The sequence below is a fragment of the Podarcis liolepis genome, assembly GCF_965112155.1.
Source record: "Podarcis liolepis genome assembly, chromosome: 4".
NCBI classification, from domain to species: domain Eukaryota; kingdom Metazoa; phylum Chordata; class Lepidosauria; order Squamata; family Lacertidae; genus Podarcis; species Podarcis liolepis.
The window spans coordinates 104,973,187-104,989,233 of record NC_139558.1 but is presented as its reverse complement, the minus strand read 5'-3'; the positions used below and the strand labels follow the sequence as shown (position 1 = coordinate 104,989,233).

The 16,047-nt window shown below is 48.1% G+C and overlaps 1 protein-coding gene across 1 annotated transcript in view; it reads left to right on the top strand.

Moving 5' to 3' along the window:
• LOC310705818 (uncharacterized protein) overlaps nt 1-14,015 on the top strand; it is a 30,794-nt gene extending 16,779 nt beyond the window's left edge. The window contains exons 7-10 of the mRNA XM_083500641.1: nt 5,888-5,966; nt 6,219-6,301; nt 7,621-7,747; nt 8,642-14,015. Coding sequence (XP_083356767.1) covers nt 5,888-5,966; nt 6,219-6,301; nt 7,621-7,747; nt 8,642-10,380 — 2,028 coding nt within the window. The 3' untranslated portion in view covers nt 10,381-14,015. The remainder of the gene's footprint in view (nt 1-5,887; nt 5,967-6,218; nt 6,302-7,620; nt 7,748-8,641) is intronic.
• The last annotated feature ends 2,032 nt before the right edge of the window (nt 14,016-16,047 follow it).

Sequence of the window (16,047 nt, the reverse complement as noted above, 5' to 3'; positions counted from 1 at the left end):
ACCCTCTCACCCCCGGCAGCAGCAATGAGGTGGTACAGCTTTCGGGTGCTAAGAGTGTGTCCCTGCTTTGGGAGGGGGAACACAGCCCCCCAGCAAAGTTTGGAGGACGAGCGAAGAGGTATAGCCGGACATTGGAAGGCAAAATGTTGCAGGAATTTATGTATAGGTTGGGGGGGGGGGGTTGCCACTGCAGCAGATATCATGCACATGCAGCCCACTACCAAAATCAGCACCATCACTTTTGTGACTTTTTTGACTGGTCCCAACAAAACACTTCATCACAGTTTCTTCCTATCTATTCAAAGGGCCTACCAAATGTAAGAATTCACTGATCAATGTATCTCTGTACTGGCTCACTGGGAAAACTTAAGAAATTCATATAATGTGAGCTCAGCTACTCAGCAGCCCCTCTGCCTGAGGGATAATCCCTGGCATCCTGATACCTGAGTGCTGGACAGATTGCCATTCCCAAAATAACAAACCCAGACGAAGACAAAAGGGTGTGATTGACTTCGCTGGGAAACAGGGAAATGTAAATATCTATTTTATTACACTCCATGTGTGTTTGGTGGAGGGCAAGGGGAACCATGGGTCAGGGTCCATGATGCTCAGATTCCTGCCACCAGACCTCCCCTTTCATGATGTATGAGTGATGTAGCTGGGGGCGAATAACATGGGGATGAGCAGCTAATAAAAGTTTGGATTCTCTTTTGTTTGGGGCTTCCATCTTGTCCCACCTGGTGTCAGGTGGGAGTCCTGTCACGACAGTCTTCAAGAAAGACCAAGCCTACTGGCTGCTGTTTTGCTCTGCTATTCCTGGCTGGTGTCCTTGTTTTTTGTCCAAGGGAACCCTAAGATTTCTCCATTAACATAACGTACCCAAAGCTTTCAAAATGTGCCCTTTCCTGCATTTTGCAGCTCAGCAATGTGTAGTCCCAGGAGAGGCAGGAACAGCGTGTCTTCCTGTTCCTCCCTCAGCTGAGACCTGCCTGGATGGAGACCTGAGAGCCACCTCTCAATATCTGGAGGGCTGACCCATGGAAGAGGGAGCCAGCTTGTTTTCTCCTGCCCTAGAGGGGGGGGGGAGCACCCAGAAGAAGGGACCCAGAGGACCAGAAAGCAGTTTCTGCTGCCTAAAGAGCAGGAAGAACCTTCTGAGGGGAAGAGGAGCAGAATCCCTTGGGAGATGGCGGACTCTCCTTCCTTGGAGGTTTTTAAGCAGAGGTTGGATGCTGTGGCTGAGATTCCTGCCTTGCAGGGGGGCTGGAATAGATGACCCTTAGGGCTCCCTCCCAGTCTAGGATGAGGTTCCTTGCTTCCTGCAAACCCCTTTTCCCTGCAACCTCTTCCTCCAGTTTCTGGCCAAGGGAGGGAGCGGATCACAGACCAACCAAGAGCGTCCCCTCAAAATGAGCATCTCTGGGATTGTGCAATGCAGGAGAGAAAAGGCAGAGAGGACTGAGCAGGGGGGACTCGGCTTTGCAAGGGTTAAAGGGAACTGAGCTGCATTCCTAGAGAGGACAGGAAGTAAGGGGGGCCAGGTCCTCCAGGGGAAAAGCCCCTCCCACCCCTTCCTGCAAGCGGGGGGGGGGGGAGGTTGCTTTCCTCTGCTGCAAAGGCTGCATTGTTCTCTTCCACGGGGATCTGGTGAGTATCTTCCTGCCCCCCCAAGTGGGGGTCCCAGGGCTGCAGCAGGGGAGGGTGGCTCATGTGGGGGGGGGGAGCCCCAGGGAGCAGGGGGTCCTGCCAGGGAGGGACGGGGTTGCGCGAGGTTTGCAACTACAGTACTGTATGTCCTGCAATTCTATACAGACGCTGCTTACTCCTTTGGGAAGGGCAATCCTCTCCTGGGATCTGGTGAGTCTCTTCTTCCTCCCCCCCCCCCCAGAGGGTGCAGTGGGGAGAAGGGGGGTCCCAGGGATGCAGGGGAGGGTGGCTCATGTGGGGGGGAGCCCTAGGGAGCAGGGGGTCCTGCCAGGGAGGGACGGGGTCGCAGGAACTGTCTCCTTCCTTTAGATCTTTTGTGGGGGGGGGGAGGGGAGGAGGTTACTGCCCCCCCTTCCAGAAAATAATAATATTCAGAGCCCCCTGTGAAATCTAGCAGATAGAAATCTAGCTTCTTTAAATAAGGCTATCAGTAGGACTTCTGCTGTGTGTGACACGGGTCAGCGTCATTGCACAACAGAGGAAACACGTATGAATGGTTGCTCCAAAACCTCTTCCTTTGTTTCTCTTCTTTCTTTCTGCTTCTACCGCCCCCGGGAGAAGGTGGGGGGTCCCAGGGATGCAGCAGGGGAGGGTGGCTCATGTGGGGGGGGGGAGCCCTGGGAGCAGGGGGTCCAGCCAGGGAGGGACGGGGTTGCGCGAGGTTGGCAACTACAGTACTCTCTATATTCTGCATTTGTATAAAGACGCTGCTTACTCCTTTGGGAAGGGCAATCCTCTCCTGGGATCTGGTGAGTCTCCTCTCCCCCCCCCCCCCGAGGGTGCAGTGGGGAGAAGGGGGGGTCCCAGGGCTGCAAGGGAGGGTGGCTCATGTGGGGGGGGGGAGCCTCTGGGAGCAGGGGGTCCTGCCAGGGAGGGGCGAGGTCGCAGGAACTGTCTCCTTCCTTTAGATATTTTGTGGGGGGGGAGGGGAGGAGGTTACCGCCCCCCTTCCAGTAAAAAAAAAAGTATTCAGAGCCCCCTGGGAAACCTCGCTTCTTTAAATAAGGCTATCAGTAGGACTTCTGCTGTGTGAGACACGGGTCAGCGTCATTCCACAACAGAGGAAACACGTGTGAATGGTTGCTCCAAAACCTCTTCCTTTGTTTCCCTTCTTTCTTTCTCCTTATTGGCAGAGGAGGCCAGCCAAGCAGATCAAGCCAAGATTTATGAGGAGCTGGGAATGTTGAGTTGGAGAGGAGGAGACAGAGAGGAGATGGGAGAGCCATGTCAGATTAGATGATTTATTACGGTCAGAGACCAGCTTATGAAACACACTTGGGGGTACAGTCACAGAAGTAAAACAGGCAATTTATGTACAACAACAAATTTAAAAACAAAGGACACCAACAAACTATCCCAGGGAGTTGACTCAGAGTCACCCATGAAACCGAGTTTGGGGATTTTCATGACGGACTATTTTGAGTTGGGAGATGGTCTGCGCCTACAGATCTGTACACAGAATCTGGCGACCATCCAGGTCATCTTCTGACCTTTGCCTAACAGGAAAAGGTCTAATTTTTGCTTTTGCCGGAGGTCAGCGAGCCTCACCAGCAGGGGACCAATGGTCTTACTACGTGCCTCTTCGTAAAAGGGACGTCTAAAGAACAAGTGTTTTGGCTTCCTATCTCTCCCAGTGGACAGGTGAAAAGTCTCTGAGCATACGGGGCTTTTCTAAAGGCTCCATCCAGGACCAGCGAGGGAAGAGCCGAGCTTCTGGCGAGTGTCAAGGCCCTTCTTGCATTTCTAGATGCAAGAATTCATGGAGTGCAGATACTAAATTATTTAGATAGAAATTGAATAGTAGAGGGGCCAATAGGCACCCTTGCCTGACTCCTTTAGAGGTTTTAATAGGGTCCTGACTCTAAGAGCCGTGTTTGCGCGCAGTGCCTGAATTAAGAGCAGAAGCTCTTAATTCTATGTAGGAACCCTGTAGTCTGTCCCAGAGTCTGGTTCTGGAGACTGTATCAAAGGCTGCTTTTAGATCAACAAAGGCAGTGTACAGTGAGGCCGGCCGTTAGGAGAGCCATGTCACCTGGGCACAGGATTCCAACCCATGGCTTCAAGCTGCAAGAAAGGAGATTCGGACTCAACACTCCTAGTCATTTTTCACGAGGCACCAATGAGGCCCTTGTCAATCAGTTCTGACTTCATGCATTGACTGGAAGGAAGGAGCAACCAGGCTGAGTCCCCTCGCATTAATCTCTTCGCTTGCCTCCACATTTCCACAATCTCCCTTCTAGAGGCCTACATCTCCTCCTCCTCCTTTTTAGAAAGATAGCTCAGAATCTGGGCTGTGGTGCAGTCCTACCCTGGTTCCCAGCAAGACTCATCCATGCTTGCTCAGGGAAACCTTTTCTTCTCCTGATATTAGAGAACTTTTGTAACAGAACAATGTATTTGCTTTGTAGGATTTGCTAGAGCTTCTCATTCAGACAGACAGAACTTGGCAGAAGACCAAAGGGTTCCTTCCGATCTCTCAGAGGCTTCCTGAGAGCGCAGATGGATGAGCAAGACTCAGCTGGCCCTGAAGCAGGAAGAGGCCATGCCATCCAAACTGGGAGCAGTGGGGGATTCTGGGAAAACTCTGGGCAGAAGATCCTGGGTGAGGAGGACACCCTCCGCTCAGAGGTGCAGAGCCAGCAGTTGAGGCAGTTCTGCTGCCAGGAGGCAAAAGGACCCCGAGAGGTTTGCAGCCGACTCTACCACCTTGACCATCAGTGGCTGAAGCCAGAAAGGCACACGAAAGCTGAGATGCTGGACCTGGTGATCTTGGAGCAGTTCCTGGCTGTCCTTCCACCAGAGATGGAGAGCTGGGTGAGGGAATGCGGAGCAGAGACCAGTTCCCAGGCGGTGGCCCTGGCCGAAGGTTTCCTCCTGAGTCAGGCAGAGGAGAGAAAGCAGGTGAGAGAGACTTTCCTCTGGATACTCCCAAGGGGCTCCAAACAGGATGGAGAACATCCAGAAAAGGTATGCTGATGGCCCATCTGTTTTCGGGGAATGAGATCTAACACCCTTAAAGTATCTGTCTTTGCGTTCTCTTTGTAATATTTCTCACCTTTCAGGTGAGGGCAGGGCAGCAGCTGAAGAAGGAGCAAAAAGGGTTTTCTTTTCTGTGTGTTTCTTGTGGCTGATTAGCTGCTCTCCCTGTGCAAAGGTCAGAGGGGGCAGGGTTTCTGTTGAGGCAGGTGATTAGCTGTGGGAGAAGCTTGTCAGAGCATGCAGGGCAGCGGGGGGGGGGAGTTATTTGTCCTGTCTTCACGCTTTTTATGATGGAGGACCGCTGTAGCCACCCCCAAGGACCCGTTCTCAAGATGGAGGGTGAGGGAACAGCTGCAGTCGCCTGCGGTTCCTGCGCAATGTTTGCCATCTTGCCAAAGGTTGCAGGCAGCTTTACCTGCAGCAATTGCATGTTGATTGCGCTCTTAGAAGACAAAGTCCAGCAACTGGAGGAACGTGTAGCTACGCTCCAAAGAATTAGAGAGCTGGAGCTCTTCTTGGAAGCAACAGAGCAAACCGTCTCCACCAAGGAGGAGAATCATAGAATCATAGAGTTGGAATAGACCACAAGGGCCATCGAGTCCAACCCCCTGCCAAGCAGGAAACACCATCAGAGCACTCCTGACATATGGTTGTCAAGCCTCTGCTTAAAGACCTCCAAAGAAGGAGACTCCCACACTCCTTGGCAGCAAATTCCACTGTCGAACAGCTCTTACTGTCAGGAAGTTCTTCCTAATGTTTAGGTAGAATCTTCTTTCCTGTAGTTTAGATCCATTGCTCCGTGTCCGCTTCTCTGGAGCAGCAGAAAACAACCTTTCTCCCTCCTCTATATGACATCCTTATATATATTTGAACATGGCTATCATATCATCCCTTAACCTCCTCTTCTCCAGGCTAAACATGCCCAGCTCCCTTCCTTAGCCGTTCCTCATAAGGCATCGTTTCCAGGCCTTTGACCATTTTGGTTGCCCTCCTCTGGGCACGTTCCAGTTTGTCAGTGTCCTTCTTGAACTGTGGTGCCCAGAACTGGACACAGTACTCCAGGTGAGGTCTGACCAGAGCAGAATACAGTGGCACTATTACTTCCCTTGATCTAGATGCTATACTCCTATTGATGCAGCCCAGAATTGCATTGGCTTTTTTTACTGTTTACTGTTTTGAATTCTTGTTGTTCTTTCAGAAAAGGGATCATTTTGCAGAAATGGACCTGGATTCCTGTGAGGCAGAGAGGCCTCCGTTGGACACCAGAGAGAGGCCCCTGGGTAAGGAGGAAGGTGGCTTTTCTCCATTTGGTCTTCTTCTGTTGGTTCTTTTCATCTTGGTGTTTTTGGGAACAAGGGTTCAGAGGAGGGGAGATGTATTTCTTCACACCTTACATGAAATGGGCACAAACCTCCAACTGCACTCAGCAGGTAAGGCTTTCTCAAAGCCCATCTGTAGTTAGAGATGTCCTGTTTCCCCTGTGAGAGAAGCAGGCACTCCTAGCATCCTGATTACCTTTTTTTCTCTTGCAGGTGAAAGAATGATGCCGGCAAGACCTCCTGATCCATCTTTTCATGGGGGCAGAAGGGAAGCAGTGGCTGTGGTACCAGATCAGGTCAGGAGAAGCTGCCTAGTGGGGTCAGAGGCCGAGGGATGGAGCAATGTCATGGACTGCTTGGGCACAGAGGAATGGTGGGAGGAAGCAGCCAGGGAACCAGGAAAAGAAGATGACTCTGAGCCCAAGGAGTGGAGGTGGAGGAAGGGTGAGCAGTGAAAGGGAGAAGCTTGGGAAGAGGAGGTGTCAGAAGCTGAAGGGGAAACAGGGCTTAGTGAGCTGGGAGACCCTGAGGCAGAATGCAGTGCAGAATCAGAGGCAGAAGAGGAAGGAGGTGAGTGGGAGGAGGGAGGTTGAGAGGCAGAGATGAGTCAGGAGAAGGAGGAGCCACCGGGGGCTCCCTCTCCTTCTGCCAGAAGCCACCCTCCCTGCTTGTCTCTCAGAGCCAGGAGTTGTCTGACAATGGAGGAGCAAAGGCAGGCTGCACACTGGCACACTGTTCAATCGCTTGCCAGAAACCCCAGAGAGGAGGGGACTTGGAAAGCTGTGGGGAGCCAGGGGCCTTCACTCTCAGCAACTGCTTTTGTGGAGGAAGACGCTCAGGGAATGAGCTACTGTTCTCATGAGGCCCGAAACTCAGCCAAGTCTGTGAACATCGTGTTCTTGCTGATAAAGAGTTAACTCCAGCTGTGAACTGTGGGATTTCCTGCCCAGATAACTCTGTGACACTAGCCTTCTGAATGTTGACAGTAGGATTCATCTGTAGTTGCAGTTTTCATGGAATCCTAGAGTTGAAAGGGACCCCAAGGGTCATCAAGTCCAACCCCCTGCATTGCAGGAGTCTCAGCTAGATCCTCCAAGACAGATGGCCATCCAAACTAGGCTTCTTGTATTTCTATATTCATCAATGAATGCTAAAATAGGCTTCTAAGCAGCGGACAGACGATAACAAATAATTTCCAGGATTCACCTAGCCAGCCCTATCTGCTGCAAAATGGGGCCTGCCCCCCTCTCCATGCCCCCATGAACCCCTTGAATTTGGCTCTAGGGCATTGGGAGGGAACCTCTCCAGAACAACTCACGAGGAGAGGAGAAAGTGGATCCTTCCATCGGGGAAACTGGAATGCTTGCGCAGGCAGAAAAACGTAAACATAAGCTAGAGTAGTACCACCTATTTGCAAAAAGACGAATACCCACACTTAAAATGCAGAATAAAAGAATTCAATTAAAGCGTTGAAATAGGTACCCATAATTAAAATGTGCAGCAAAGCAATCCTATTGAAATAACGCAGCAATTAACAGGAAGGAAATAACAGAGCATTGTGTAGCAGATCATATTTCTGCTGTCTCAGAGGAGGACATTTCCCTTTTTCTTTTAGGGTCCAGTGTGCTTTGAAGATGTCGCTCTTCGTTTCACGGACGAGGAGTGGGCGTTGCTGGATCCTAACCAGAGAGCTCTGCATAAGGACGTCATGGAGGAGAATTGGGGGATCGTGGCCTCTCTTGGTAAGCCTCTTTGTGGGATCGTCCTATCTGCTAGGAAATTCAAAAAATACCTCTATGTGACAAACCTCATATATTTTCACAGCGCCCCTTACAACACCTGGGAACCTAACACCCCCACAAGAAATAGTAAATTACAGTTTTTTTCTGTGAACAATCTTCCTCCAGTTCTGCCTCCTTCTACCAAAGTTGGCTGATCTGAACTGCCCAGGCATCTTAAATGTCAGCTTCAGAGTTGTTAGAATAGATAAGTAGCTTCTGTCAGGATTTCTGTTTTTGTTTTTGCTGCTGTCAGTCTTGGGTTGACCAAAGAGACAAATTACATTAGAGATGGAGGGGATGCCATGACTGGGCCAAACAACATCTGCCCCAGAGAAGAGCCAGGTTGATTGAATCTCAGGTAGTACTAGCAATGAGAATAATAGTAATAATAATAATTTTTATTTATACCCTGACCATCTGGTTGGTTTGCCCCAGCCAATACAGTGGTACCTCTGGTTGAGAATGGGATCCGGCCGGATCCCGAGGTTTTCGCAACACAAGGATCAGGGCGCATGGATTAGTCGCTTTCATAAGCTGATGTTTATATAACCCGAGGGTTACGTAACCCGAGGTGCTACTGTATAAACATGAAACAGTAATAATAACAACAATCTAATCCAATGAAAAAAGTACAAAAATTTTACAAAAAGTACAAAAATTTTAAAATGAGTAACTTACTTCAAACAAAGCAACATTCAACCAACGATTAGAATCCAATAATAAATACATTGGTTTATTGCAAATAACAAAGGTAATGAAGACTGCCTTCTCTACAACAAATTTAATGAGCATTATTACCTAACTGGGGGCTCCATTTGTTCCTGAGGCTCTAATCCCTTTTTTTCTCCATTGCAGATTGTGATGAATTGGAAATCAAGAAGAAAGATGACCACAACACAATCTGCAGAGTGGAGAAGGCACGTAAAAATTTGGAATGTAGAAAGAGCTGCAGTCAGAGTTCCCATTCCAGTTCCCATCAACGAAATCTCATTGGAAAGAAACCCTATCGGTGCATGGAATGTGGAAAGAGCTTCAGTCAGAGCTCCGATCTCACTTCCCATCAAAGAATTCATACAGGGGAGAAACCCTATCAGTGCGTGGAATGTGGAAAGAGCTTCAGTAGCAGCTCCAATCTCACTTCCCATCAAAGAATTCATACAGGGGAGAAACCCTATCAGTGCATTGAATGTGGAAAGAGCTTCAGTCACAGCCACAGTCTCACTTCCCATCAAAGAATTCATACAGGGGAGAAACCCTATCAGTGTGTGGAATGTGGAAAGAGCTTCAGTACGATCTCCCATCTCACTAGGCATCAGAGAATTCATACAGGGGAGAAACCCTATCAGTGTGTGGAATGTCGAAAGAGGTTCAGTCACAGCCACAGTCTCACTTCCCATCAAAGAATTCATACAGGGGAGAGACCCTATCAGTGCGTCGAATGTGGAAAGAGCTTCAGTATGAGCTCCAATCTCACTAAACATCAAAGAATTCATACAGGGGAGAAACCCTATCAGTGTGTGGAATGTGGAAAGAGCTTCAGTCACAGAAACGGTCTCACTTCCCATCAAAGAATTCATACAGGGGAGAAACCCTATCAGTGTGTGGAATGTGGAAAGGGCTTCAGTAAGAGCTCCAATCTCACTTCCCATCAGAGAATTCATACAGGGGAGAAGCCCTATCAGTGTGTGGAATGTGGAAAGAGCTTCAGTAAGAGCTCCAGTCTCACTAAACACCAAAGAATTCATACAGGGGAGGAACCCTATCAGTGTGTGGAATGTGGAAAGAGCTTCAGTACGAACTCTGAGCTCACTTCCCATCAAAGAATTCATACAGGGGAGAAACCCTATCAGTGTATGGAATGTGGAAAGAGCTTCAGTATGAGCTACCATCTCACTTCCCATCAAATAATTCATACAGGGGAGAAACCCTATCGGTGCATGGAATGTGGAAAGAGCTTCAGTAGAAGCTCTGATCTCACTAAACATCAAAGAATTCATACAGGGGAGAAACCCTATCAGTGTGTGGAATGTGGAAAGAGCTTCACTGATAGCTCCAATCTCACTTCCCATCAAATAATTCATTCAGGGGAGAAACCCTATCAGTGTGTGGAATGTGGAAAGAGCTTCAATAGCAGGTCCTCTCTCACTAAGCATCGAAGAATTCATACAGGGGGGAAACCCTATCAGTGCATTAAATGTGGAAAGAGCTTGAGAAGCAGCTTCGAACTCACTAAACATCAAAGAATTCATACAGGGGAGAATCCCTATCAGTGTGTGGAATGTGGAAAGAGCTTTAGTCAGAACTGCAATCTCACTTCCCATCAAAGAATTCATACAGGGGAGAAACCCTATCAGTGCATTGAATGTGGAAAGAGCTTCAGTATGAGCTCCAATCTCACTAAACATCAAAGAATTCATACAGGGGAGAAACCCTATCAGTGTGTGGAATGTGGAAAGAGCTTCAGTCACAGCTACAGTCTCACTTTCCATCAAAGAATTCATACTGGGGAGAAACCCTATCAGTGTGTGGAATGTGGAAAGAATTTCAGTATGAGCTCCGATCTCACTAAACATCAAAGAATTCATACAGGGTAGAAACCCTATCAGTTTGTGGAATGTGGAAAGAGCTTCAATCAAAAGTCCAGTCTCACTTACCATCAAAGAATTCATACAGGGGAGAATCACGGAATTGTAGAATTTTTGAGCTTGAAGTGATCCCTGGTGCAGTCTATTTCACCCCTTGTGGTGCTGGCATAGCAAGTAAAGCATCCATGACAAATGACCATCCAACTTCATTTGAAAACTTCAAAGAATGGAAATTCCAGCACTCCCAAGGGAGTCCAATCCACTAACAGCTCTTGCTGTCAAAAATTTCTTCCGCATCTGTAATCAGTCTTTTTTAAAAAATAAAACTTGAAGGCATTGGTTTGTGTCCTGCCCTGTGGAGCAGGCGTCCTATTGGGAAGACCCAGTTCTCCGAATGCATGTTCTGGAAGTTGGGCAATAGGGGCAGTACAGGATTCCATTTGGTGTACCGACCTCCGCACCGCACCAAGGATTCCCTGCCTGAGCTGCTCCAGGTCGTGGCGGATGTTCTCCTGGAGACACCTAGTTTGGTTTTCCTAGGGGATTTTAACATCCACGCCGACACGACCTTACAAGGGGCTGCTTGGGACTTCGTGGAAAGCATGGCCTCCATGGGGCTGTCCCTGAATAAGTTTGGCCCAACTCATAGCCGTGGACATGCCTTAGACCTGGTGTTCACCTCTATGGATGTTGGTGATCTGACACTAAGTCGCTCCGATTCGAGAAGACGTAGACTCCACCGTGGGAGCAGGGCGGGAGAGTGCTAGAGTCCTGTCTAGTCAAGTTGTGTTGAATCAATTCCAATCTGTTACCCCCGAGGATGTGAAAATAAAAAAATTCCTTCCTGTAGCACCTTAAAGACCAACTAAGTTAGTTCTTGGTATAAGCTTTCGTGTGCATGCACACTTCTTCAGATACCCGAGGATGTGGACAGGCTGCTTGGACGAGCGAAACCAACCACATGTCTCCTTGCTCCTTGTCCATCCTGGCTTATAAAAGCTGACTGAGAAGGGCTGGGCGATGGGCTTTGTGGGATGGTGAAAGCTTCCCTCTGTGAGAGAGCCTTCCCGGACCCATCTTTAGATGTGGCCACGATGGCCAATTATCGCCCAGTCTCAAATCCTCCATTCTTGGGCAAGGTGATTGAGTGAGTGGTTGCTGAACAACTCCAGGCACGCCTGGAGAAAGTGGACCATTTGGATCCCTTCCAGACGGGAGTCAGGCCTCAACATGGGACTTGAAGCTGCCTTGGTCACACTGGTTGATGATCTCTGACGGGCTAGGGACAAAGGTGAGAGCTGTTTCCTAGTTCTGCTGAATCTCTCAGTGGCGTTTGATACCATCGACCATAACATCCTTCTGGACCGTCTTGAGGAGCTGGAAGCTAGGGGCACTGTCATACAGTGGTTCCGCTCCTTCCCCCTGTGCTGTGTTCAGAAAGTGGTGGTGGGGAATGAGTGTTCAGACCCCTGGGCCTTCACTTGTGGGGTGCCTCAGGGTTCCGTCCTCTCCCCCATGCTTTTCAACATTTACATGCAGTCGCTGGGAGAGATCATCAGGGGGTTTGGGCTGTGTGTTCATCAGTATGCGGAAGATACCCAGCTCTACCTCTCTTTCAAATCAGAACCAGCGAAGGTGGTGAAGGTCCTGTGTGAGTGTCTGGAGGCGGTTGGAGGATGGATGGTGGCTAACAGATTGAGGTTGAATCCTGACAAGACAGAAGTACTGTTTTGGGGGGACAGGAGGCGGGCAGGTGTGGAGGATTCCCTGGTCCTTAATGGGGTAACTGTGCCCCTGAAAAATCTGTGTCCAGGGCAGCTGTTTACCAGCTCCATCTGGTATGCAGGCTGAGACCCTATCTGCCTGTGGACTGCCTCACCAGATTGGTGCATGCTCTGCTCATCTCCCGCTTGGACTACAGTAATGCGCTCTACAATGGGCTACCTTTGAAGTTCTACCCAGACACTGAGGTCCAGCACCGAGGGCCTTCTGGAGGTTTCCTCACTGCGAGAAGCTAAGTTACAGGGAACCAGCCAGAGGGCCTTCTCGGTAGTGGCGCCCTCCATGTGGAACACCCTCCCACCAGATGTCAAAGAGAACAACAACTACCAGACTTTTAGAAGACATCTGAAGGCAGCACTGCTTAGGGAAGCTTTTAATGTTTGATGTGTTAGTATTTTAAATTTTTTTTTTTTAAGCCGCCCAGAGTGGCTGGGGAAGCCCAGCCAGAGGGGCAGGGTATGAATAATAAATAATACTAATAATTATCATTTTATTTTCTTTCTCCTGTAATAACCTATGTTATCCATCATTTGAGAACCACAATATTTTTCTGCCTTTGCTCTTCTTTCATTTTTATCACAGTCTTTGAACTCTAATACTTTGAAGGAGCGAGGTTTTAATTTCATGAAGTGAGGCAGCTCATCCTCTATTAACAGTCGTAGCTGAGATAGGAAGTCCATGTTGAGGGTCTGGAGAGAGTGTTCAGATGGGACAATCTGGAAGGAGAAGCTGTGGGAAGACTCTTCTTCTGGGGTCTCCTTCCATTTGGGAGGGGAGAGATTTTCTAGGAAAAGGAGATTTCTGAGTCAGCAAAAAGGACTCAGATGATCCCCTGGGTCTGGCATACAAAGGAAAATACCTCAGGAGTGGGATTGCTAAGAGAGAGGGGAACCGAAGAAAAGTGGCCCCTCGCTCACGGACCAAAGTATGAAGCCATGAAGGAAGCTGGGCTGTCCTGTCCTAACTAAGTGAGGGAATGAGAGAGAAGCAGCAGGAACAGAGTTAAGCCTTTTAGCATTTATTCTGGATACCTGAAGTGTAACAACTGATTATGAGAGGAGGGAGTTTAAGAGAAGCTGTGTCTGTACAGTGGTACCTCGAGTTAAGTACTTAATTTGTTCTGGAAGTCTGTTCTTAACCTGAAGCACCACTTTAGCGAATGGGCCGCCGGAGCACGATTTCTGTTCTCATCCTGAAGCAAAGTTCATAACCCAAGGTACCATTTCTGGGTTAGCGGAGTCTGTAGCCTGAAGCGTATGTAACCTAAAGCGTTTGTAACCCAAGGTACCATTGTAGTATCTTGTTTAATCCTGTGACATTTAGCTGAAGTAATAAGTTAACGTCTTCCTGACAGAGGCCTTTCAGAATCTGATTCAGAGCCAAATTTGGAGACATATGTCACACAGACAATTTCAGAATGGCTGGGAGAAAGCAAAGATTGGTTGGATGGGCTTTCAGGGAGCTGTTTCAGAACTAGATCGCGTGAAAATTGAGAACGGAGGCACCCAGGAGATGTTTTATTAACACTAGTAACAAAAAGAGTGAAGGACGCAATCCTTCAGAACAGTTTTTGAAAAAAATCATGTCGTTGCCGGACAGAAAGTAGATACCTTTAGAGAGATTCCACTGAAATTGAGACTTAGAAGAACCAAATATAGATATTTAACAATAGCACTCAGGAGAGCTGACATTAGATATAAATGGGAATTCCCAGAGGGCATTTCCTTTACATACACGAAAAGGAGATACAGGCTAACATCAGAATTTCAGAGAGTCCTTTGACAAATACAGGAGTGACTTGGATTCCAACTGCTGAAAGGCACATACGGTATTCTGTTAGAATTCGTTAGAAAGACGAAGAGGTGAAATCAGTTGGGATTAAATGGGCACAATATATAGGTCATAATATTATGATGGAAGATTGGGAAAGGTTATAGAAAACCGATTTAAAATTCACAGATTGTTCCTTGCTGAAATAAAATTATATGAAGATGATGTATAGATGGTATATGACACCAGTGCAGTTAGGAAGAATGAACAAAACCAGCTCAAATATGTGTTGGAAGTGGAAAGAAAGTGACAAGGATAAGTGTGATTTTAAAGATGAATGGGAACCCTTTGCAAAGTACATAAAGAAGCAACAAAATAAACTGGACTCCTGGGCAGGTTTTGAATAAACATTTACAAACTTTTTATCGATAACATTTAGATAGAAAATTAAAAATCTGTACAGTATTGTAACATGCAGAAAATAACATAAGTTGATAAACCAGAGAGGGGAGCTGAGGGAAGGCTGAGGGGGACGGGAGGGTGGGTCAGGTTTTTTGGAGAGGGGAAAAATAAGGGGGGAAATTTAAGGATGATATGTTATTTGATAAAATGTTATGTTGAAATTACTAATAAAAATATTTTTAAAAAACATTTTGAAAGTGTTTGTGTTTGTTTTTACAATCAAGCAGTCTATACATTTTATGAAAATTACAATACATCATATAACATAAGCAGGAGTTATAAAAAATAATAATAAAATAGTGCACTGTCTTTCGTGTTGTGTCTTCCTGGAGTTCCACACCTCTGCTGGGTGGAGAGGATGTGGTCTCTCCTCCTTCATCTCAGCTCCACAGCAGTTCTCTCAAAAAGACTTGGCACTCCAGAAGGCGGGGAAATAATAATAATAATAATAATAATAATAATAATAATAATAATAATAATAGCAGTAGTAGTAGTATTTATTCAATTTATATACCCCCCTTTATCAGAATATCACAGGGCGGAGTACAACATTAAAAGCACAATACAGAACAACAATGATAAAAACATAATAAAAAGCATCCTGTGAGACAGCCCAGTAATGCAGCACTCCTTTTAAAACTTGAGGGAGCCTCACTGCTCACCTGCTTTTACAGCCACTATGGGGCTGTGGTGATTCATCCAAGGGAGGTTCCTCTGCTGGCCCTCCGAAGATTCTGACATCGTCCACTCTTTCTCCTGTCACCCACAGCCATAGAATATGAAGAGAGTGGTCCTCCCAAACTCTGCCTGCCCTCCAACATGTTGCAGAGGGAAATTGGGACCTGCGACTTCTGGGGCCACGCTCCGGAATGAGTCACGTAACTCACGCGAGAGCAAGGACCCCCCCCCCCCGAAATGGGCGTCTTTTGGGGCCACAGTTTCACGGAAGCCAAAACAGGACATCCTGGGAGCCAATCAGAAGCCAGGGTGGCTTCTGGAGTTGCAGGACGTCCCACTCAAAGCAGGACAGTTGACAGGTATGTGAAGACCGCCAAAGATGGAGAGTCCACAACCCATAGTGCAGGCATCCCCAAACTCGGCCCTCCAGATGTTTTGGGACTACAACTCCCATCATCCCTAGCTAACAGGACCAGTGGTCAGGAATGATGGGAATTGTAGTCGCTAAACATCTGGAGGGCCGAGTTTGCCTATGCCTGCCATGGTCAATATGGCTGCCTTTCCCACTGGCTGAGATGCTTCTACCCATTTCATCTGCTTAGCCAATCCAAATATTCAGGGCCAACAGGTCCCACCCCTGCCTCCAGCAATCTCTTTTGTTACACTCAATGGGTGTTTGGTGGAGGGCAAGGGGAACCATGGGGCAGGGTCCAGGATGCTCAGATTCCTGCCACCAGACCTCCCCTCTGAGGTCCCCCCAGGGCACCTGCTCAGCTGAGAGGAGGGTGTCATAGCACAGGTAGCAAATCAGCTGCTGCTCCGCCCCTTGAGGGATTCCCCGCCTCACTTAATTGGCCAAATATTCCAAAAGGGCATCACCCGCCACTATATAAACCCTCTCACCCCCGGCAGCAGCAATGAGGTGGTACAGCTTTTGGGTGCTACGAGTGTGTCCCTGCTTTGGGAGGGGGAACACAGCCCCCC